At 40.6% G+C, this 26,344-nt stretch overlaps 1 protein-coding gene across 1 annotated transcript in view; it reads right to left on the bottom strand.

The window, feature by feature from the left end:
* CDK18 (cyclin dependent kinase 18) overlaps positions 1-26,344 on the bottom strand; it is a 99,268-nt gene that overhangs the window by 20,859 nt on the left and 52,065 nt on the right. Inside the window, exon 3 of the mRNA XM_075264173.1 lies at positions 3,701-3,834. Within this exon, the coding sequence (XP_075120274.1) occupies positions 3,701-3,834 (134 nt within the window). The remainder of the gene's footprint in view (positions 1-3,700; positions 3,835-26,344) is intronic.

Raw genomic sequence — 26,344 nt, 5'->3', positions numbered from 1 at the left:
GTTGCTATGACAACATCATGGTATTATCCCATATGATAATGTACAGGATATGCATCTGTCTTATCGCTTTATTACCGGTATTTAAGTTGCTGTCTTTACTGAAAATCCTTGCTCACTGTTGTAATGACATATACCTAGCTAGCAGGATTTTATTTCAATCCTGTAATCTTCATTCAGAGCTCAGTCATTTGTGTATTAACTGCAGTCAATTCAGATCCATGAACTGGTAGTGATGGTGGAAACATAGGCCCGAGTTACGAGAGCTTTTGCCTCAGTATTCTGCTGTAAGTTACATCTTCGTTCTGGAGCAAATTAGTTTAGATAAATGTATCATAGATTTATGCCAAATAACGGAAAATTGTTAACTACTGGAGATTTGTCACAAGTGTCTAGGCAAAAGGCATGGTTTTCAAGTCCTAAAATTCGCTCCGATTTTTTTTGTGCCTGAACACTAAATAATGTCTTGAAGGAAACATGAAGCATGAAAAATTAATTAAGTCTAATTTGTTGGAAGCATGTCATAGAGCAGGGGGAGCTCAGCAGATCGATATATTTTATATAGAAAAGATTCAGTATAAGCTGTCATTGAGAGGTCAAGGAGGCGGTCCTACCTTCTATGACTGTGCATACAGAGATAGCTGTTAATCACTGTTAGGACCGCCTTCTTGACATCTCAGTTGATTACTTTGAATGGAGCTGAGATTTCAATGGATAAATGACAGGTTATCTTAAAGCATAACTAAACTTTCGGACAACGTTTGATTTTCTGGCAATATTTGCGCCTAAATAAATTTTGTAATTTGGATCCTTTCTGTGAAATCCTATATTTTTTCACTCTTTCCCTTGCTTCTGAATTGAGAGCTGTTTCTGCTTCTCACTGAATGTTACTGTGAGTAGGCGCTTGGAGTATGGGTTTGTGTAACATGTAGAGAAAATGAGGGGAGGGTCACTTCAAACAGTTATATCTCAGACATTACGAAACGTACAAATCTGTTTAACCATAATGTCATATGAAAGTAGAAAATCTCCTCTTTCATATGACACCAAAAGCAAGTTTGTACGTTTTATAATGTACACGGAGACCATTCATGTTTAGCATAATATAGAACAAAAGGGATATAATACATATGTAGAGTTTCAAAACGCAAAAAATAATGCACGGTAAAGCGCCTTGTGCTTCATAGCAAGAATAACGCATGAGATGACACCTATTAAAATCCATGGACTTTCATGTGATGCAATACTTTAAAGGAATTCCCTGTGGTTGCGAGCGCCGTGAGCTGTGGCTAATTAGCAGCGGAACGCACAAGAAGAGATGACAGGAAGGCAAAGATCTGCCCTCTGCCATATTGGAGAACGGCTGTAGGTACCATGTCATCTCATGGTAATAATTGCAAAATAAAGTAATGTTAGACAGAGCTATGGTCTCCTGTGTATCCCAATCCTACAAAGAAGTCGTTCTGCAATAAAGTGTCAGCTTTAGGGAACAAAATGGAAGATACCAATCAAGCTACGGTACATTTCTACCGTTATCTCACATTACTTTAGATTCTATCTACAATATAGTGTATAGTCATTTTCATCTTTTAAAATGTATTATAATAGAGCTATAGTCACACGTCGCCGAAATGCAGTGTTTTTGATTGCTACAGAAACACAAATGTTAAAACACAGCATTTCACGATTGCAGAAATGAGATTTTATTTAATCTCATCCATACTACAGGAAAAAAAAGCTACAGAAAATGCACCGTGGTGTTAGCAGGTCAATTATGTCTGCAGAAAGCTGCTTTTCCAATGCGGTTCTTGTGCCCCCATGTTAGAACCTCACAGACACTTCTTGTGCCCCCATGTTAGAACCTCACAGACAGAAAACCGCAGCATTTCCAGTCCTCTGCATGCTACCTTTTGGTATGATTCCGTGTTTTCTTCCATTTTTCTGCAATATGTTTCCTTAGCCTCAAGTAATTTCCCAACTGAAGGTGCCGCAGTGCTCATGCATACCAGGCACAGTGCAGTACATTGTGTGTCTGAGACACAGAACAACCAAGTGACTGGTTGACATTCATGTGAATGGTCAGTGAACTGCAATAGTGAAACAGCCACTAAACAGTGTATGGAGTTGTCTGCTTCCAGCTATGTACACTGTATAGGTATCAAATGAGTGGTGAGTTACTGTATTTTGTGCTCCACAAACTCACATTAATGACTATGGTTAGGCCATCAATATGTACTCTTAGATAACCCCTTTAAGAATAAAATATCAATTTACCTCCAAGCTTAAGGCTCTGTTCACATCCTTGTTATGAACATTTCTAAAATTAAAAAAAGTAAAAGTAGATCTGTCATAAGACAGATAACACCTGCACCCAAGCTATGGTCGTAGTTCCCAAAAAAATGGAAATGTGAATAGGCCCAAAACAGCCATCACATGGCTGGTTTTAACATTTGTGTAAATAGGACCTTAGAATTACGTTACAATATCAGGAGGCAATAACGCATGCTGTGTCGCAACTACAGTCACTAGTACAAGTCGCATTTTATGTTCATTCAGGTTGAATGGCGACATTCCATGTGTACAATTTATTGTCGTCAGATTATACACATAGAATACCAATAACCTGCTTATGAAGGATTTGCAGCTGATTTTTACTTGCTATTAATCTTAGGACTGAATGGCTGATAAGCAGATTCTTTCCACAGCACAGTGCGGTATTACATATCCAGTGCTGCTCTCTCACATGGGCTGTTTGGATACTATATGAAGGCAGCTCCATTTTATTTCTTTAAAATACTATAGGAGTTTATCTGAAGAACCACGGCTAACTGCATTCAACACATTCATCAAAGTAGCAAATAAAAAAAAAAGAAAAGTATTGTGTGGCAAATTAGAACAGTACATGATGTAAACTGTAGTGAAGGTTTGCGAGTTGTCCTCAGCTTTGTTATCAGATCAGCATTGTGATTCTCTGACTAATCATTCCTAGGAAACTCGCATCAAGGTCTTCCCAGAACCGAACAAAAAACGGATTTTCTGACTTCTGCAGTGCCAGGAGAGTCTTATTGCGGGTCACATGACACTGCTAAGGACTAGAACAAAGATGATAACACACAAATATTGACTCTACTAAGATGATGACCATCAGCACAATTTACACTGTGGTACTTTCCTAATATATATGGAATAAACATTTTAAGGCCGGGTTCCCATGTTGCATATCAACATGCTCAATCCTTTGCCTCCAAAGTAGATAACACAATGCCCAAAGTGCCTAACAGTGGCTTATGGCGTCCTCCCTATTTATCTGAGTCAAACACACATGGTTGTGAATTGTCGGCTTTGGTGTTCTGGTACAAGTTTGTGTCTGCGCCCATTGTTGATGCTGTCTATGAATGCTGTGATGATGTCTGCGATGTTGGAAAAGCCTTTTTCGAAGCAACAAATATCATAAAAGGAACCCAGGTGGGGAGTCATTTACATTTTACAAATTTGTCACTTACTAAGCTCATGTTTATTGTACTTGCTTGTTCGTACAGTTTATATATGTTATATATTTAACTCCACTGTATTTTATATTTACTGGATTCTGGAAATTAATAGTGTTATACGAGACATACTACTAATCATGCAATGGCAGACAATACATAATATTATTTGTAATGCTTGGTTTGTAAAAAGGTACAAGAGCTACAATACTCACGTCCATGGACAGGCGGCGGGGTCCTGCATTTCTGTAGCGCAACTCGTTGGGAGACAAACCTTCTCCATCTGATGGGGATAGAGCTGGATTCCCTGGGCTCAAGTGGGAGAGTTGTAAGTGAGAGTGTCCAAGACCTTAAGAAAAAGTGAGAGAAGATGAAGATGCTATCATGTGAAATATTCCAGTAGATACATACTTATAAGGATTTGGAAATAGAGGGAATAAGCAGTGCAAAAGAAAAAGGCAGAACTTCATAATAACAACACACAAAAAATGAACACAAGCGCAGGATTGCCTAAATTCCTATGGGTCTGTGACATAGCAGATCAAGAGGATTAGGCATCAGTACAGGAATGGACAAGGTTAAGTTTCTATTCACATTTACCACAAATATTTCAATAAATATCAGTATCTGTGCATAAAATTTGCATCACAACTTGATTGTCCAAATCTGTTTATGTTAATAGGAACAGAGTGTCCTCTGACTGCTAGACAGGGAAGTCCTTCTAGTTCAGCCTATTTTCCTGCAATGGTAATCCAGAAGGTGAAACCCATGTCAGGCAGTAGCTAGTTTTATTCTTTGCTAGTTCACACGGAGTTAACGCGCGCGCATTCTGGCAAGTATACACGTGTCAGAAAGTGAGCGCTCAAAACAGATCACATTCATTTCAATGTGTCGTTACGGGCGTATAACGTGCGTAATTTTGAAGCCACAAAATGGTCTAAACAGACAGGGGTGTGTAATAAAGTTAGATATTGGACCTTCCAGAGCTTGTTCACCATGCGTGCCTGATGCAACCATTGCTCCCAACAACTTAGAACAAGTAGGTCAGAATAGCCTAGATGGCAGGCAGTTCGTCGAAATGACCATCCTGCTTCTCTAAATCCAATGATGCGCCGTCTTTCAAAGTCTTTCACCTTGGCAAAATGTCTCCAAGTGCGTCATAGAAGTATGTCTAGCAGTCAACAATCTCTCACCACAAGGTACACTACCTAAAAGTAGCCTCTGAGAACCTTTTTATAGGGCAGCAGGGGATGCAATTTTATACCATCTTATGGTAAGACCCAGTGTCTAATCAAACCACACATAATTAATTTACATATTTGCCTGAGATATAACATTATTTCGAGTTTTGCGGCAATCTGACATTTCTATTTGGATGTGTTATTTTTTTTAGGTCATTGAGTGTACATTACAGAGAGTGAGAGGTGTTTTCACTCATTAGCCCTAATAGTACAGTACATAGCAAAACTGCTCAACAGCTGCCTCCTCATATTTTTAAAGGGGTTAACCCACAAAAGCATGTTATCCCCTATCCATTTCAAACCTTCCAGAATCCTTCCCATAATCCTTGGTGCTCTATTTTCATTTCATGCCTCATTATCCCACTCATAGCACTCAGTAGCGCCATCTTTGTACTCTCACCCAATGCTTTTCATCTATTGTCCCTGGCTATGTGGAGGGACATGAAGGCATCAGAGGGTGTAGTAGGTGGAGTTATCAAGCGAAGGAGAATAAGGGAGGATACTCTGTAACAAGATATCTATCCTATATGTGACTATGTACGGCCATCCAGTTGTGTAGTGCAGTCTGTCAAAGGGTTTTCCAGCATGTTGTTATATTGTAATGAGTTAGTTTAATGAGAGCCTGGAGTCTAAATCCACATTCGAGAAAGGTAAAGTAGGGTGGAAACGTTTATGTTTCCGAAAATTGCAGAAAAGACTTCTCCGGCCCCAACAATAGTTTTATTCTGCTGACAGTGTACTAACCCTCACTCACAGTACAGTAGTACATATGTGATAAGGTAAGTGGGCAAATATTTAGATGTGCTGTAAAACACGGACTTTACATTTTGGCAGATTTTAAAAATGTCTAATACAAGATATGAGTGAAACACTAAAGAAATAGGGCTAGAGAAGTATGCAAAGAAGATTAGGAAACATGATATTGTGTGTATCCTAGAGAACGCTTGATTAGAAGGGAAATACGTTTTCGGACTTCCATACTGTGTGTTGCAGATAATGAGCATTTCTAAATGAGAGCCTCCGGTTTGCAGCTCCCCGTCTGTTTGATGCTCCCTCTCTCTTGTTATCCTTGCGCCCACACACCCTGCTCTGCCCCCTGTAAAATCCCTCTCTAATTAAAGATCCAACTCTCTGTCCTCTCCCCCGCTCTATATTCTGAAAGCCAATTTATCATACATGGGCACTGCCAGCTTCTACCATTCTGACCTCTATATCCTGTTTGATCTAAGACCGCCAAACAGGAGGAAAACTGCTGGAGGTATGAACAGCAGGAAGAAGACTTAAATTGCAACGTTCAGACCAATACTACGACGCAATACCGCAAGATGTTATTTTGTCTTAAAAGGTCTGCATTTCATGTGGACAGCAAATCACTGTATAATTCACAATGGGTTAATATGAGCAGCATCAACAACCACAGAAAAATCCTTAATCACGGTGGTGACTTTTCTGCATTATAAGCTCCAGTAACATATGGTACAAAATACTAGTGAATTAAATATGTCTAATGGAATATAGATCACTCTGCCTGTGCAAGTGACCCAATAACAAGGTTAAAGGTTACTTCACTTAAACTGAGCTTTTGCTAATGACAGTGATGGCTTCTGCATATTGTCATACTTTGATCGTCATGTTACTAGAAATAAAAATCTAGTAATATTCTAAGCAGAACCTACTGACACCAACATCTGTCACAACACTGATCCTATAAGTGGGCAAATGACTAAAGTACTAAGTTTATATAGTCCGGGTAAGAGACTAACCTAGGAATGCCAGGAAGTGTTAATAAATTCAATGCTGAACCTTGTTGCCCAGATAAAAATATAAATTAAAGGGAAAGGGACTTAAAGGGAACATTTCACATAATTTTAGGTGTAAAAACCCTTACACCAGTCTCTAGTTCGGCATGAGTGGTTTACCAACATGGGTAAGTCTAAAACCTTGCAAAGATGTAATGCTAAAAAATAGCTTTAAGGCCCCACGTAGCCAGATCGAGGGGTCCCGGACTTAGTCTATATACAAATGACCTGACCTAGTCACCTGGGAGGGCCAGCTACATCAGCTAGTCACTCTCCCCCTTTGTAGTCAGGCCCTTATTGATTGAAGGATGTTGTGTAGGAGGTCGGACATATATTTGCCAATAGCAACTAAGGGCGGGTTCACATTTGCACCCGGTGTCCGTTTTGCACAATCCGTCGGGTTTCCGTCTTCTGCCCCAAGAAACGGGACAGGAGACGGAAACCTGGCAGTCTGTTTTCAAATCAATTCACATGAATGGGTTTGCATAGTGACTGCCCGTGTGCGCCTTCTTCTGTCTGCGACAAAACCGTTTTTTTTAACTGGACACAAAGTGCTGCATGTTTGACTTAGTGTCTGGCTTAAAAAAACAGTTTCACCGCGGACAAGCAGAAGTGAATGGGTTTGAAAACTGACTACCGGGTTTCCGTCTCCTGTCCAGTTTCTCGGGGCAGAAGACGAAAACCTTCCAGATTGGCTAAACCGGAGACCGGGCGCAGATGTGAACCCGCCCTAAAACAAGTTTTGCTTTTAAACTGTTTTAATAAATCTGCCCACTGTGCTTAGTGTATAGTATTACCCACCAGTTCCAAGAAGACCGCAGCATCCAGACACGACATTTAGAGAAGGAAACTGATAAAAACTGCAAAATATAAGTCATATAATGGCCAAAAATATTGTTACTCCCCATGTATACACATGTCATTATCCTGAACAGTTAAAAGTAATTATAAGTTTGCTTTATCTAATGACTTTGTCATTAGAAAACTTCAATGACTATGCAAATCTTTTTTTTGCTTTTTTTTCTTCCATTGTGTAATATCAAAGTTACCTATAAATCCACTGTCCCTTAAAGATTTTCTTCTGGGCTAAAGATATTAATGACCTCTCCAACAACCATTAATCACATCAATAAGCTGTTATAAAGAGGATGGGTCAGGAAGTTGACAACTCTGTTGTCTGTATTGTAGCCAGACAGAATAAAGCAAATTTAAAAAAAAATTCTGAAAAGTTTTTCGATTTTTTCTAAGGGGTTAAAGCTACACACATGTGGACAAAATTGTTGATACCCCTTCGTTTAATGAAAGAAAACCCACAATGGTCACAGAAATAACTTGAATCTGACAAAAGTAATAATAAATAAAAATTCTATGAAAATGAAAGTTGGACATTGCTTTTCGCTTCAACAGAATTAAAAAAAAAAACAAAAAAACCTCATGAACCAGGCCTGGACAGAAATGATGGTTCCCTTAACTTAATATTTTGTTGCACAACCTTTTGAGGCAATCGCTGCGATCAGACGATTCCTGTAACTGTCAATGAGACTTCTGCAACTCTCAGCACGGATTTTGGCCACTTCTCATGAGCAAACTACTCCAGTTGTCTTGGGTATGAAGGGGACCTTTTCCAGACGGCATGTTTCAGCTCCTTCCAAAGATGCTCAATAGGATTTAGGTCAGAATTTACTTCAGAATAGTCCAATGTTTTCCTCTTAGCTATTCTTGGGTGTTTTTAGCTGCGACTGAAACCAAGCTTTCTGACATTGGGCAGCACATTTCTCTCTAGAATCCCTTGATAGTCTTGAGATTTCATTGTGCACAGATTCAAGACACCCTGTGCCATATGCAGCAAAGCAGCCCCAGAACATAACAGAGCCTCCTCCATGTTTCACAGTAGGGACAGTGTTCTTTTCATGATATGCTTCATTTTTCCTTCTGTGAACATACAGCTGATGTGCCTTGCCAAAAAGTAAATTTTTCTGTCATCTGTCCAAAGGACATTCTCCTAGAAGCTTTGTGACTTGTCACCATATCGTTTGGTTGTTATTACTTTTGTCAGATTCAAGTTATTTCTGTGACCATTGTAGGTTTTTCTTTCATTAAACGAGGGTTACCAACAATTTTGTCCATGTCTGTATATGAATTTGGCATCCTCAGATTCCTACAAACCCATAGAATACATGTTATTTTGGCTGCACAGGAAATGTAAAAAGAAGCCCATAAGAAAGTCACACAAACATAGTTTTTTTTCCAATTCCACTCCATTCAAGATTTTTTTTTCAGTGTACATTACTGGGTACAGTACTATTACAAAGTTAACAAATTTATATATGGTTATGTTCATGTTCATGAGAAAATCCCTCTAGGCTAAGGCCCCACTTAGTGACTCGCTGCAAACAAAAAGCTGCAGAAAAAATGCAGTGGAAACACATCACTTTTTTTCTGAATTGTTTCTCACAGAAAGTCTGCAGAGTTTTACTCTGTGGAATTTTTGTCCCTATTATATCTATATAGAAAATGTCAGCATTTCCGTAGGTCTAATTGACATGCTGTGATTTGCAAAAACTCAAACATTTTTGAAAATTGAGCTTTTCTGCTGCAGATTTTTTCTGCAATGTATGGATAGGATATATTGTCCATTCCCTTTGTAGCCATTCTTGGTTTTGGCTCAAAAAACTACAGCAAAAAAAGCTGCATTTCTGCAATGTGGGGCCTTAGACCTAAGACCTGGTTCACATCGTCAATAATCCAAACACATTTGCAAGTGGTGTGCAGTGAAAGCACACGGACCCCATAGACTATCATGGGGTCCGTGTGCTTTCCGCACGAGTCATGCGGACAGGAAAGTAGATCGTGAACCACTTTTCTGTCTGCCTGTTCCTTGCGTTATAGTCTATGGGATTCCGTTTGCTTTCACTGCACACCCCTTTCCAATGCATTTGGTAGTGCATTCGGGGGGTCCCCATGTATTCTTCCCCGAATGGATTACCGACACAGATGTGAACCAGGCCTCAAGATATATCTGAATGAGCACTGATCAGCTACAAAGTGTGAGGATTATCACTCAATTTGCATCTACTTAAATACACAGGCCGATGCAGAAGACATGCAAGTGAACTATTGCTAAAGAGATTGTTTCCCCCGGTATATACTTTCATTGTCTATCATTGTCATCAGGCCTCATTAGAGGCACTGCCATCAGCTGATATTTTTTTTAGCTCTACTGAAAACAGACAATCACTCGAAAAGCAAGCGTTAGTTCCCGACAATTGTCTTACCTAATAAGGCCTTAAGGATAAGTTAGCAATATTTTTTATCAGAGAAAATCCCTCTAATGTCACTTTGACCATGACAGCCATTGCACAGCTGAAGATTGTACTTTCAATATGATATGCAGCATAATTAAAGTGAGCGCAGTCGCATTGTGATTCCCAGATTGCACATCTAATAATAATAAATAAGAGTACATTTTATTTATATAGCACCAACATATTCCGCAGCACTGTACAATTTGTAGGGTTCAAGTACAGACAAGACAGACACAATACAAAGAAATAGTCACTTCACACAATGAGCTTACAGTCTATGACAATCTATCTGTTACAGTATAGATGCAAGAATACAACCCTGTTAGATTCTATGCAACTGCAATGTTGTAGTCGCAGCAACCTGTGAGTGACAATGTGACAATTCTTTTACAGTCCGTCATTTTGGTACGGGGTCATATGTTGACTTAAATAGTTGAGGTTCAATGTGTAAAAGTTATTGTAAAAGAAGCAGTTTTCATCAGAATCATAAATGGAAGGATGCTGGTGCTTTTTCAGTATTTGTGGACCACATTTTTCAGTGAAAGTTAGTTAATACCAGGAAACGTCATTCTCAGTTAAAATAGCAATTTCTGTTTTACTAGGGTGAAATAAAGCCTACAAAGACTCTCGGTGAGTGGTAACAGGGAAAAAGCTCCTCTTCTTTAAGTGTTCTTGTGTTTGTTTTTTCAGTAAACACTGATTCAGAACAGTGCATGAGAAAAATACGTAAGATCTTGGATCTGACGTTCACTTCCAAAGAATTGTAACTATAAATGTGATTCACGTGATTTTATATAAATACTAGCTGGTACCCGCGACTTCGTCTGCGGTGATTGTAGCAGTGGGTATATACAGGCGCGGGTAAGGTTTTCGTACTGTGTATAAGGTATGGGATATAAAATGTAACTGTGTATCTTGTTTTTGTTGTAATTCAGAGAATACGTGAGACTTTTGTGTTGGAAGTAATTTGTATTTCAGCTGCTATACGGTGTTGTGAGAAACTTTACATAGTGACTTTGGGACAGAGGGATTTGAAGTTAACCCTTTCCCGCCGATGGCATTTTTTGATTTTCGTTTTTGACTCCCCTCCTTCTAAACCCCATAACTTTTTTTTATTTCTCAGCTCCCAGAGCCATATGAGGTCTTAATTTTTCCTGGGACAAATTTTTCTTCATGAGGCCACCATTATTTATTCTATATAATGTACTGGGAAGCAGGGAAAAAATTCAGAATGGGGTGGATTTGAAGAAAAAATGCATATCTGCGACTTTCTTACGGGCTTTGGTTTTACGGCGTTCACTGTGCAACCAAAATGACATATCCCCTGTATTCTGTGTTTCGTTACGATTCCGGGGATACCAAATTTATATGGTTTTATTTACATTTTGACCCCTTAAAAAAAATCCAAAACTGTGTTGAAAAAATTTTTTTTGAAAAGTCGCCATATTCCGACAGCCGTAACTTTTTTATACGTGCGTGTACGGGGATGTATAGGGCATCTTTTTTTGCGAGACCGGGTGTACTTTGTAGTTCTACCATTTTCGGGAAATGTTATTGGTTTGATCACTTTTTTTTCAAATTTTTATCAGAATTAAAACAGTGAAAAAACGGCAGTTTGGCACTTGTGACCATTTTTCCCGCTACGGCGTTTACCAAACAGGAAAAATATTTGTATAGCTTTGTAGAGCGGGCGATTTCGGACACGGGGATACCTAACATGTATGGGTTTCACAGTTTTTAACTACTTTTATATGTGTTCTAGGGAAAGGGGGGTGATTTGAATTTTTAATCCTTTTTATTTTTTTTTTATATTTGTTTTTACTTTTTTTTAAACTTTTTTTTTTGCATTTATTAGACCGGCTAGGGGTATTGACATGGGTGGGCGGTGTCACGGATTGTCAGAGCGGTGGGGGTCGTCAAACATGGCTGCTCCGGAGCGTTAAAGAGCGCCTCCTGGAGTATCGTTAAGGTGAGGGGCAAAGTGGTAAAGTATATGTATATGAGATTGTGTGGGGTTAGGGGCGAGGCTGTAGAGGGCAATATGAATTTTGGGGCTTGCTATGGTCCAAAGTGTGTAAGATTGCAGAGATAGTGATGTGAGTTTGGGGTTTGTGGGGGTCCTGGGAAAAACGTATGCGCGCTATTGTGACGAAAAGTAGCCTATTGTTTAATCGGGTGTATTAACTATGTTTGTGGAAAATTTCAGCCAAATCGGTTGAGCGGTTTTTGCGTGATTGAGGAACAAACATCCGAACATGCAAACATCCAAACACACAAACCCACAAACTCACAAACTTTCACATTTATAATATTAATAGGATAGCCCTGTGTTTAGTATATGGTGTTCATATCTTTACCAATGCAAAAGATTTTCCCCTTTTTTATGATGTTTTGTGCTTCATCTTTGTATGTATTATAGTTTTGCTTACGGTGACCTCCATGTTAATGTTTCTGTATACACTGGTTTATAAATGGAGTTACAGATAAAATTCTTATTTACAGCGTGAGGCTAGGTTCACACGAACCAAACTCTGCATTGCCTGGAACGAACGACCAGTCCGCCATACATAGCGGTTACTTGCAGACCTTATAGTTCAGTGATAGTGAACTTTTTTGAGACCAAGTGCCCAAACTGCAACTCAAACCCCAATAAATTATATCACGGAGTGCCAACACGGCAATTTAACCTTAAAGGGGTATTCCCATGTCCCTTGCTCACCAGTCTTCGTTGCTGCAAAGACTTCTTTCTACCTGGTTTTCGACGTCAATTGGTGGGCGGAGTTTCATATGCAATGCCATACTGTCCGACTACTTCCAGTTTAGCTCCACCCCCAAATTAACGTGTAGCTCCGCCCACCACATGACATGATCCTATGGGACGGCTGAAGGGCCTGTGATGTCATCAAAGGTCCTATAACACTTGAATTTAGCTTGTTCTATATAGAACTGGCTAAATCCTAGAGGGCTAAGGGACCAGGTCCTTTAGCCCACTAGGATTTAAACTGTTTTATATAAGAAAGCAGCACTCATTTCCCCCCTCCTTTATCTGAGAGCAGGAAGCTAGGTCACATGTGTGGTGAAGACACAGGAACAGCTACAGACACAGGCTCGCTCCCGTGCACTTAGCCCCTCCCTCCTCCCCCCTGAGAGCAGGCAGCTATGTCACTTGACATTTGAGCAGATAATTCCAAGGGCCATAGAAACTCAGTGTCAACAATGAAGTGAATAAATTAAGATAGTGGACAAACAAAGCAGTTTTGCTGAAGCAGTGTATTTAGGAAAAGTCTTAAATCCACATTAACAAGCAGTATAAATAGGATCCTTGTTATGGGGCAACCCCTTTAAAACTCTGTGGATCCACAATTGTGGACCCACAAATTACAGTCGTGTGACTGGGGCTTTACAGAGCTTGTGCTGAAAGGTAAAGGTCTCTGCATTTGGTACTTTTGAACAATTAATGTTCACTACTTACATCGCACAGAATCTGTTTTATAGTGACCATACAATGTTATTACAGCCTGTACTAATATCATGTCTGCTATATAACAGATACTGTGTGATATAAATAGTGACGGGACCCCACACAGTACAATCTGCCCCACAGTGGCCCCCACACAGTACAATATTCCCCATAGTGGCCCCCACACAATACTATCTGCCCCACAGTGGCCTCCACACAGTGCAATCTGCCCTATAGTGGCCCCCACACAATGCAATCTGCCCCACAGTGGCCCCCACATAGTACAATCTTCCCTGCAGTAGCCCCCACAAAGGATGATATACTCCACAGTAGCTCCCCTCCCCACACAGTATTAAATGCTCCACAGTAGTTCCCCCTCCCAAACAGTATTAAATGTTTCAAAGTACTTTGTGATCTACTTTCATGTCTGTTTGATTTGTGCGAGCAGCGCATGGAAAGCAAACGGACCCCATTATAGTCTAAGGGGTCTATGTGCTTTCACTGCACACCTCTTGCCAGTGTGTTCGGTAGTCCGTTTGGGGGGTCCTCATGTGAATGTGAACCAAGGGTAATGGATGTTGTTGGATGGCATTTGTCTTAAACCTCCTTCAGATATGCATGCCCTGACTGTTTACACTCAATGGTAGGCTGAAATGCAGTGTACAGGATAAGAGCAACAGACATTAACAATATTAGAGTAACAGATATAGACCGAGCACTCTCTGCATGGCTGGAATAAGAATCCTTCGTGGGTTTTTTTGTCATGAGTGTGAATGCAGACCGACCCTAGACAAAGGGTTCTCTGTCTCTATCAGTTGCTTAATGTCTTTTGATCATATCCTATGATAGATGATAGCAATGGACATTTCAAAACAGTAGTGTTAACTTACCATTAAACTGCCAAGATCAGCCTTGCAGACTCCATATGTAATATGATATATTAAGCATAACGGTCATATGAGATACCTATGTGACTACGTAGTCCTATGCCATAGGGCATGCTTGCATCTGTTCAGGCAATGGATTATAACTAGAGATGAGCGAGTACTGTTCGGATCAGCCGATCCGAACAGCACGCTCGCATAGAAATGAATGGACGTAGCCGGCACGCGGGGGGTTAAGCAGCCGGCCACCGTCAAAGCGGAAGTACCAGGTGCTTCCATTCATTTCTATGGAGCGTGCTGTTCGGATCGGCTGATCCGAACAGTACTCGCTCATCTCTAATTATAACAGTAGGTTCACAATAGCCTTGGCTCTCTGTTGTTCAGAGGACCAGAACAACAGACAGACGGACTGCTAAATATTAGTTACACATGTAGCCGATGCACCTCACTTACTATAATGAGGTCCATTGTTGTTGTTGTAAACTGAAAACGATGGATGAAAAAGCTTTGCGTGACAGGCTTTTTCATCCACCGATTTAAGGAATACAAAGCAATAAAGTCTCCAGTGGAGACTCCGACATAAATGTGAACGTACCCTGACTTATTTTCTGCATAACTCACTGGGGGTGCAGTTTGGAGTTTTATGCAGATCCACCACACCATTCAGTCTCTGTTATATACTGCAGCCTAATAAAGATGTAGAATAATTTATCCATAACCAAAAACAGGTCTCTTCATCAGGCTGGTATAACACAATATCTGAAGGGAAGCGCATTTATACAGGAATAGAGTGTGAACTGACACATTTTTTTTTAACTGATGCTGGGTTCACACCAGTGTTCGGCACTCCGTATTAGGTTTCCGTCTTCTGCATGCAGAAGACGGAAACCTGTCATGCCAAGTCCGGCCGTGAGCGCCGGTGAGCGTTTTGAGCTCTCCGCGGCGAAACCGTTCTTTTTAAAACCGGACACAGAGTACTGCATGTCCGACTCTGTGTCCGGTTAAAAAAAAACAGTTTCGCCGCGGAGAGCATAAAACGCTCAACGGTGCTCACAGACGGACACTTTTCAAACCCATTCAAATGCCAGCAGGTTTCCGTCTCCTGCCCCTGTTTTGTGCAGGAAACGGAAACCTGCAGAACGGAGTCCCATGAACGAACCCTTATCTGTTTATTTGCTTGTACTGCTTTCCATCACTTGTGCATCAAACACTCCATTCCTGTATAAATGTGCTTGCCTTCAGATATTATGTTATACCACCCTGATGAAGAGACCTGAGTAGTCTGAAAAGCTTGCGATCTGTCATCATTTTTTGCTAGCCATTAAAAAATGTATCAGCTACTAAGGACTCTCAATTTTAACATTTCATAATACTAAAGATGGCACACGTACAACATTTTACAGCAAAAAAAAAAAAAAAAAAAAAAAAGAACGAAACAGCCGGTTTGATTGACAACCGGTTTGACATGAACAGGACTCAAAAGAAATAGAAATTACATAAAAGTAACATTTTCTTTTATTAAAATTCATACCTAAAAAGGTGCACAAGAATACATAAGTTGTCATAACCCAGAACTCTTAAATACAGCCTCATATCACAGTAGAAAAACAACACAGAGAGTAAAAATAGTGAGCACACAAGCAATAAGAAATAATACATAAACATATTATATCAGTCAGATATAGTGTGGTCACTAAAAGTGACATCAAAGGTCTGGATTGTGGCAATGTCACTCCTGTGTATTCTGTGCTTTTGGTTCTTAGATGTTTTTAGTATTCCTATTGTCTATTGTTCTATTGCGTTGATTTCATTGACAGAACAGTTTTTTGTGTAATTTATAATTCTCTTTAGTCATCTGTATGCAAATTATTCCTAATCACATATGTTCTTTTGTTATTTCCTATCTCTAGAAGTTGAATACAATGCACATACTAGAAGTAATGGTGTGTAGCTACACATGCACTTCATGCTACCTCACATACAGCAAATAGAAGCAGCACAGCATTAAAATGTATAGCGTATATGTTGTCTGCAGAACCATTATATTCAGAATGGTGACTTATCATAATCTGAAAGCTTCTTAACCTCAAGGAGTTAAGAAATATTGCTTTGGAGTTTTACTTAGGAACCTGTAGGCACAAACTGGTTGGTATCTTAAACTGGCCAAACAATTCAAGTACCTTACATCTGAAGACTTGTTTCGCCCGCTTCTATAGTCAGTCAAGCGTGTTTTCTAAATAGGGAAAGTAGAGAACGCAACAGACAGACACTTCTAGCCATGACTTATTTTTTAATTTTGAGAATTAAGGATTGGAGAAGACCAGGCCAGTGTCTTAGGTAATACCCGGAGACATTTTGGGGTTTCTTTGTAGTACATGGGGTTATTATACAGCATATAGGATGTATAGTTTTGGGTTGTAAGACTAGAAGCTGTGGTGTCCATTATGGGTGGCATTCTTTTTTATAATTTTTCATTGTATTTGTTTTAATTTTATGCATTCTTCACCGCATAAGGCTATGAAAGATCTTTGGATGACATTACAAAATTACATTATTATTTTTTTATTGCCATTTTCCCCTCTAAATGGAGCTGATACCTCTGTAACTGGGGATAATGTAATACAGATGCAGAGCTGGTGTGGGTTTGCTATGACCCAGAAGATACTACAAACTGCCCAGTGGTCACATGATCGCCAGGACCAGAGCTGCAGACTTTGCAATTATACTTCAAAATGCCATTGCAGAATTGCTTGACAATTGTTTCACAAGTGGTTAAACTTAAAGGGAGTTACCAGGGTGAAGCTACACAGATAGATAGGTCAAGCTCACGTGATTGTACCAATCTTTCCCCATGAAATTCATGCCTCCAGAGATATTCATTTACTGCACAATATGCATACAAGCAATGTAGAGTACCAAAGGCGGCGCCATTGCTGTAAGCTGACACTCCCACACTACTCTAATAAGCTATTTCCCACCTCCCTTGAGTGACAGGGCCAATCCTCATAGATTGTAAACTCACTTGAGCAGGGCCCTCACTCCTATTGTTTGATATGGTATTTTTATTTGACACATTGTATTGTGAAATACTGTCAGATCATGTACCCTGTGATTTGTGAAGTGCTGCAGAATATGTTGGCACTATATAAATACAGGGATTCAATTCAGCAAAGGTGAGCCTATAGAAAGCAAACTATAAAAAGCCGATCCTCCACTCAAAAAGAGTTTACACATTACTAGCGTCACACAATAAGTAAACACAATAAACTATAAAAACCTAAACATGACTTTGAGTCAAACACTGTTCGACATTTTTGTGACTATAAGTAGCAGTCGGGGCACGCTAGCGGTCGCAATGTGACTCTTTTAACCAACATTAGTAAAGCAGTTACAGGGCAACTTGATCTTTGATCAGCGTGACGTGGACCCCCTAATTAAAATTTTAGGCCACACCTCCATTTTTAGATAAAATAATTTCCATATTTGGCTTACACACAGTATAACACCTCCTTTACTGGCCCCCACAGTATACTACCCCTGTTACTGGCCCTCACACAGTATAACGCCCCATTTATTGGCTTCCACACAGTATACTATACACATAATATTACCCCTAAGTTTATACTTGGAGGTGCCCCCTGATGCTTATGCTAGATGTCGTCCCTGCCTGTCATTGAAAGAATAGAGGGGCAAAGGAGAGAATATTAGAGCCATGACATGCAATTTTGTGAAGATGGTCCCCCCCTCTTTATGGGGAAGTTGGCAGAAATAGCTATTGCTCATCCGACAGCTGTTGTAGTTGTACAGGCTCCTTGAGATTACGTTGGTTCTAAATGTAATGTAATATAATTATTATTATTTCTCTTACTTTAATAGCACCAACATATTCCACAAAGACTTACTGGCATTAGTCAATCACTTTGCCATATAGGGCTCACAATCTAAATTCCCTCTCAGTATATCTTTTGTGGTGGTGGTGGGCAACTGGAATAGACGAAGGTTACAAATGCAAACACAGGGAAAACATACAGTTTAGAGTAACATCGCTACCCTTGTTGCTTCAGACTGCTCATTTACATTTTGTGAAATAAATTAGTTTATCAGCAATGGAATTGTGTAATTTCAAGGGAAAAGGGTGTGAGCCTGACCTAGCCAACTGTGGTATTGGATTAACATACTTCCCAACTTTTGAAGAACAGAAATAGGGACAAAATGAGCGCCACGGCAAATTTAACTCCTCTCACTTTTATGTTGACTCCGCCCATTTTCATTCATTTTTCATGTGCCCCTACACAGTATAATTCTCCTACAGTCACCCGTACATTATAAGTCCCCACATTATAATGTTCCCTTCCTACTTGCCCACAGTATTAGGTCCCTAGAGGGAGGAGGGAGAGGGCTCATAGGTCACAAACTCACTCTCCTCTGCTGGCTCAGCAGGGAGTGAGCAGTGGGGGGATGAGACGCAGCAGAGAGTCGAGGGATAAGGGAAAAGTGAAAACACTCAGGGGCAGAGCGGGACAAGCTCTAAGCTGTCCGGGACAGCGGGACAGGACTACAAAAGCATGACTGTCCCGCCAAAATCAGGACTGTTGGGAGGTATGGATATGCTTCATCCTGGTGAAAGACCTTTAAAATGCCTGATCTTTCTTTTTCCCAACATCTGTCATAAGGGGGAGTCTGAAGGACCTCATATGCATAGATAGTCATCCAGTCCAAATTAGTGGGCCTGATGTAAAGTGTACAGTCCTATGAAAAAGTTTGGGTCGCATGGATTCCACTCAGTATCAGCAGATTCTTGAGAATAATGTTCAAGAATCAGTGACGAAGTTGAAGTTACACTGGGGATGGATATTTCAGCAAGACAATGATCCAAAACACCGCTCCAAATCCTCAGGCATTCATGCAGAGGAACAATTACAATGTTCTGGAATGGCCATCCCAGTCCCCAGACCTGAATGTCATTGAACATCTGTGGGATGATTTGAGAGCGGGCTGTCCATGCTCAGCGACCATCAAACTTAATTGTTTGACCACTAAACTTGAATTGTTTTGTAAAGAGGAATGGTCCAAAATACCTTCATCCAGGATCCAGGAACTGATTAAAAGCTACAGGAAGCGACTAGAGGCTGTTATCTTTGCAAAAGGAGGATCTACTAAATATTAATGTCACTTTTCTGTTGAGGTGCCCATACTTTTGCACCGGTCAAATTTTGGTTTAATGCATATTGCACATTTTCTGTTAGTACAATAAACCTCATTTCAATCCTGAAATATTACTGTGTCCATCAGTTATTAGATATATCAAACTGAAATGGCTGTTGCAAACACCAAAATATTTAGAACTAAAAATGATTAAGATTAATAGGGGTGCCCAAACTTTTTCATAGGACTGTATATCCTTTAGACTTTGTATATCCCTTATAGGCCATATGAAACCATGTAAGGCTTTAAACTGAACTTCCTATTACAAATAGCCCACCATAAATCAATAGTACATGTAAAGATAAGAAACAATATATTTTATTGCAGAACTTTACTACTTTCTTCACTCATCGGGTTTCTTTCCTCCTCCCCTTTGCCTCCTGAACCATAAATTTACTGGATTCTCTGAAAGTCTGCATTTGGCTAAAGCTTCACATAGCAGGCCACAGCCCACTATGGCATTCACCGTATGGGGAAAGTAATGTTTATATGTTTGTAGGCCAGGCAGTTTCAGGCACAGGGATACCTAATGTGTATATGTTTCACAGTATTGAAGTAATCTCTCTATATTATAAAAATGAATTCTTGTCTGTGTGTTCTCTATGCGCGACCAAACGACTGGACCGATCTTCACCAAATTTGGTACAGAGACACTTGAGGTATCCGTGAAGGTTTAAAATGAGACTCCAAATCGCTCAGACATACTGTTGGTGAGATACAGCATTCCCCCCCCCCCTCCCCTTAGCCAATACAAACCTGCAAGTCTTTCACTCATATTCCAACTGCAATACACACGGTCACTACACATGCGCAATACTACACTGATATTCAAACTGAGATACACGCATCAGAGGATTAGATACACAGATCAGCACACAGTATCATACGCCAGAGGATTAGATACACAGATCAGCACACAGTATCATACGCCAGAGGATTAGATACACAGATCAGCACACAGTATCACACACTAGAGCATTAGATACACGCATCTGCATACAGTCCCACACACCAGAGGATTAAATACGTGCTTCTGCACACAGTTCCACACACTGAAGGATTAGATACATGCGTCAGCACACAGTTCCCCATGCCGAAGGATTAGATACACATGTCTGCACACAGTACCACACGCCGGGGGATTGGATACATGCGTCTGCACACAGTACCACATGCCAGAGGATTGGATACGCGCATCTGCACACAGTTCCACACACCAGAGGATTAGATATGCACGTCTGCACACAGTACCACATGCCGTAGAATTAGATATGCGCGTCTGCACACATTTCCACACACCGGGGGATTAGATACATCGCGCGTCTGCACACAGTTGTACACGCTATAGGATTAGATACACGCATCTGCACACAGTACCACATGCTGTAGGATTAGATACTTGCCTCTTCACACAATACCACACAGGGGAGGGTTAGATACGTGCGTCTGCACACAGTACCACATACCAGAGGATTGGATACACGCATCTGCACACAGTTCCACACACCAGAGGAATAGATACGCATGTCTGCACACAGTACCACATGCCGTAGGATTAGATACGCGCGTCTGCATACAGTACCACACTTTGGAGGATTAGATACATGCCTCTGCACACAGTACCACACGCCGGAGAATTAGATACGTGTCTCAGCACACAGTACTTTAAAATCTTAATGTACCGTCACTCGGTCAAGAAGTTTGGTGCCAGGAAAAGGCTTCTCATAGCCATAGCAAACAGAAATAAATTTCCTGCACTCAAATTAATGCTTCCAAAATATTGTGAACTTTTATTTACATCCGACAAAAAACGTTTCGGTCATATACAGACCTTCTTCAGTTTGTCTTAAAAATACAAAAGAAATAACATAATATAAGTGATTCCATCTCATAAATACAGTATACAAACAATATACAAATAACATACAGACAATAGTACACAACAAGGCAATCAATGGTGTTAGATATATAGCCCAAGAGGTATAGGGTATATAAGACATGAGCAAATCTGGGCAACACCATAAAATGAGCAAACAATAGTAGAGCATGCATAAACAGATAAAGTAGGTATATTCAACAAGATGATATACTGCCAAACCGTATAGGATATGTCGTCGTGCTTCTACTGAGGAATGGTGCCCAGCTTACTAGACAAAATGTTATGTCCTATGAATACATTGGTATCACAAATCCTGTACAATCTTACCGGTGGGGTATAGTGGAAAGTGGAAGCTTTGAAGGTGTCCAGGTCAGAAGGAGCAGTAGAGATGTGGAAGTATGGGGTTAAAAGGAATAATTTTTGGCGCCAAGAGCCGTCAGACCGGGAGCCCCGCCCCTAAAGGGGGCGTGGCCCCAAGTCCAAGGAGTCTCGGCGCCCCCCCGCAATACCAAATAACTAGTAGGGAGAAGGAGGATAGCGTTGGTGGTATAGAGTGCAGACACAGGTTTCCCCGTGTCTGCAGCGCTGTTAGCCGCCCAGTAGTAAGTGAAAGACGGGCACTTCCGGTTCGCGTGTGCCGCGACTGGAAGTCATGTGTTCCACAGTGGAACGCATAGGGAAGACGGGCACTTCCGGCTCGCGTGTGCCGCGGCCGGAAGTTATGCGTTCCACAGTGGAACGCATCGGGAAAAGTGTGTTGCTCGGCTTGAGTTTGCCAAACTCAAGCTGAGCAACACACTTTTCCCGATGCGTTCCACTGTGGAACGCATAACTTCCGGCCGCGGCACACGCGAGCCGGAAGTGCCCGTCTTCCCTATGTGTTCCACTGTGGAACGCATGACTTCCGGTCGCGGCACACGCGAGCCGGAAGTGCCCGTCTTCCCTATGTGTTCCACTGTGGAACGCATGACTTCCGGTCGCGGCACACGCGAACCGGAAGTGCCCGTCTTTCACTTACTACTGGGCGGCTAACAGCGCTGCAGACACGGGGAAACCTGTGTCTGCACTCTATACCACCAACGCTATCCTCCTTCTCCCTACTAGTTATTTGGTATTGCGGGGGGGCGCCGAGACTCCTTGGACTTGGGGCCACGCCCCCTTTAGGGGCGGGGCTCCCGGTCTGACGGCTCTTGGCGCCAAAAATTATTCCTTTTAACCCCATACTTCCACATCTCTACTGCTCCTTCTGACCTGGACACCTTCAAAGCTTCCACTTTCCACTATACCCCACCGGTAAGATTGTACAGGATTTGTGATACCAATGTATTCATAGGACATAACATTTTGTCTAGTAAGCTGGGCACCATTCCTCAGTAGAAGCACGACGACATATCCTATACGGTTTGGCAGTATATCATCTTGTTGAATATACCTACTTTATCTGTTTATGCATGCTCTACTATTGTTTGCTCATTTTATGGTGTTGCCCATATTTGCTCATGTCTTATATACCCTATACCTCTTGGGCTATATATCTAACACCATTGATTGCCTTGTTGTGTACTATTGTCTGTATGTTATTTGTATATTGTTTGTATACTGTATTTATGAGATGGAATCACTTATATTATGTTATTTCTTTTGTATTTTTAAGACAAACTGAATAAGGTCTGTATATGACCGAAACGTTTTTGTCGGATGTAAATAAAAGTTCACAATATTTTGGAAGCATTAATTTGAGTGCAGGAAATTTATTTCTGTCAGCACACAGTACAACACAGAGAAGGATTAGATACGCGCGTCTGCACACAGTACCACATGCCAGAGGATTAGATATGTGCGTCTGCACACAGTTCTACATGCCAGAGGATTAGATATATGTGTCTGCACATAGTACCACATGCCGTAGTATTAGATATGCGCGTCTACACATTAGATAGACGGCTCTGCACAGAGTACCACACATTAGAGTTTTACTCCAGGTTTCCATAGCAACCCCGCCATTTTTCTTCACTGCTGTATGTCAGCTTTATAGAAGCAGGGCACTGTGGATGACACTGTTACACAAGGTCACATTTACACAGCTTTACTCCAGATATCCATAACAACTGATCACAGGTTTTTCACTGATATCCAAAATGAGATACACATGATCACATGATGCTTATGGACACACATAAACAACATACAAAATACCAGTGCAAAATTGGACAATTCTTATGGGGCCACTACACAAACAAAAAATGTAATATACCCGTGCGAAGCCGGGTCCTTCTGCTAGTTTTATATGTTTCTAGCGAAAGGGGGGTGATTTTAATTTTTTATATTTTTTACTTTTGAAATTTTTTTTACTGCACTTATTAGACCCCTAGGGGTCTTGAACCCTGCAAAATGACAGCGTCACATGCCACCAGCAATATGGCGCCTCGGTCATTTTTGACTGTGGGGACAGGGACGTTAATGCCCATAATCAGTGCAATGTATAGTATACTGTACTGCAGTATATAATACAACAGATCCTGCAGCTGTGATGGCTGCTTAGCTTGAGTGACTGCCCTATTTAAATATCCGCCATCCTATTACAGCAGATGTTGGGAAGGGGTTAAATCAATATTTGGTGCAACCACCCTTTGGAGGAGAAGTCCTGGAAGTGATGAAAGCCCCCATAGAGCCCTGATGTAAACATCATTGCGTTTGTCTGGGATTACATGAAATAAAGATGAGATAGAAAGGTGTGAACAAGCCTACATCCACAGAGGATCTATGGTTAGTTCTCCAGAATGTTTGGAACAAACTCCTTGCTGAATTCCTTCAAAAACTGCCTGCAAATGTGCCTAGAATAACTGATGTTCTTTAGAAGGCAAAGGGTGGTCACACCAAATATTGGTGTGATTTATTCTTTTTTGTCAATTGACAGAAATAAACTATTAACACTACCATCTTCAAAAGCATTATTACTTTGCATCATTTTTACACACTTGTCTAAAACTTTTGCACAGTACTGTATTTCTTGCAGATGTTTTGCATCAATGTAATTCAGTGGACTTTCAGCTCTCCAGCCATGGTCAAACTCTGAGCCTGTGGCTGTCAAGAGAGGCTTAAAGTTGTAGTTTTATCACAGCTCATAAACTAGAAGTGTGTGATGTACCTAAAACATTCAGTAGATTCAGTAGGATTTTATAACGCTACTTTCCCTATTTTTTTCACCAAACTTTGCATAAATAGTAGAAGTGATTATAACAAATACCTTCCTTCAGAAGAGAAATAGCTCTTTCTGCTCTTATTAGGCTGTATCTTTGCTCCCCTTCCCTATGCTAAACTGACTTTCACTGTGAAAATTACAGCTATGTCTGTCTCAGGACAGACTGCAGGTCACTTGGCTCAAATTCCTCATCCTATCCTACTAAGGACTACTGAATAGGGTGTGGCGGAATATGATCCGGAAAAAACCCGCTTGAGGAATTAGGAAGCAGTTTTTGACATTTAGGCGGTTTTTGGAGTGGTTTAAACTATATTAACTATACTATATTAAACTGCTCTTGGCAGCAGGCTGATAAAGCCAGGTCTGTTATCTCTCTATCTAAACACACAGCTAACCCTAAGTCCATTGTGTACTTGCATTTGCATATTATCTGAAATGCTCCAGGCACTGCTGACACACTGGATGGGAAAACACCTTTAATCTAAATTGGCAGTTTTACTAATTTTAAACATGTTGGGAAAAAGAAAATCTAATTTGTTGCAAAATTCTAACACAAGGAGAGCTATGAACGTAGCCAGAAGTCAAGAGAGTTCGCCTCAAGCGGAGCTGAGGGGGATCATTAAAGCCAATAACACACTCATTAGGCATCCCAGCGAGGTGCTGAGATGCTGGAACAATCACAGGCACGGCATGAGGAACAAGTTCAGCAGCAAGACAGCTTGAAAGCTGCCGAAACGCCAGAGCAGGCAAACCATTGATGGCAGCAATTTGCTGAATATAAGTGGATCATCGACGACAACAACACACAGACGAAGTCGCGGTCAGAGGCTAGTCTCTATATAAGTTTAAAGAAATAGGAGGGGAGAAGAGTGAGCAGACGGAGAAAGATAGCAGGAGGAAATACAAACTCAGTTTATGCTGGAAATGAAAATAAACATTTTTACACAACAAAAGGGCTTTACCCATATGAGTACATATAAGTACTTCTCTATATATGTCCTACATGGCACTAAGGGGGTGTTCACAGTTGCACCCGGTGTCTGCCCTATGCCACTCTGCCAGGTTTCTGTCCTCAGCCCCAAGAAAAAGGACCGGGGATGAGTTCCTGGCGGTCAGCTTTAAAACCCATTTAATTGAATGGGTTTTTAAAGCTGACCACTGGTGTCCGCCAGCAGCCTCTCTTCAGGGAAACCGTTTTTTTTCGCCGGACACAGTGTCCTGCATGTCTGATTTTGTCGAAAAAAAACGGTTTCTCCGCGGAGATGCCGCAGGCGGACACCAGCGGTCACTTTTAAAAACCTATTCAAATACTTTTCTTGTGTCAAATTGCAATCTCACTAACAGCCCCTTCAGCCAAGTGGCTTGTAAGTAATTTGGGTGGTCTCCCTTTAAGAACTGTAAAAAAAATTTATTATAAAAGAGCTTCAGATAAAATGTTTTCTATACCACAGCATAAAATATAATATAATATAAAATATAATATAATATAAAATATAATATCTATAATCACAATAACTATTAAATCTAACTAGATATCCCTGGAAACATTTCTTGTAATAATTCTATAATAACCATCCTTAATAGTATATTTAGTTGTTATAATGAACATGCACTTTACTTAATGCAACCTTATTTGCTTCCTAATGAACATATGCACACATAAGGTGTATTATTTACATAACTTCCATTATATCAAAGTCATTAACAACAATGGTAATTAACCCCTTCCCGCCGATGGCATTTTTTGATTTGATTTTTGGTTTTTCGTTTTTGACTCCCCTCCTTCTAAACCCCATAACTTTTTTATTTCTCCGCACCCAGAGCCATATGAGGTCTTAATTTTTGTGGGACAAATTTTTCTTCATGATGCCACCATTAATTATT

The sequence above is a fragment of the Leptodactylus fuscus genome, chromosome 2 (genome assembly GCF_031893055.1).
Source record: "Leptodactylus fuscus isolate aLepFus1 chromosome 2, aLepFus1.hap2, whole genome shotgun sequence".
NCBI classification, from domain to species: Eukaryota; Metazoa; Chordata; class Amphibia; order Anura; family Leptodactylidae; genus Leptodactylus; species Leptodactylus fuscus.
Note: the sequence above shows the minus strand (reverse complement) of the source record. Positions and strands in the feature narration are given on the sequence as shown.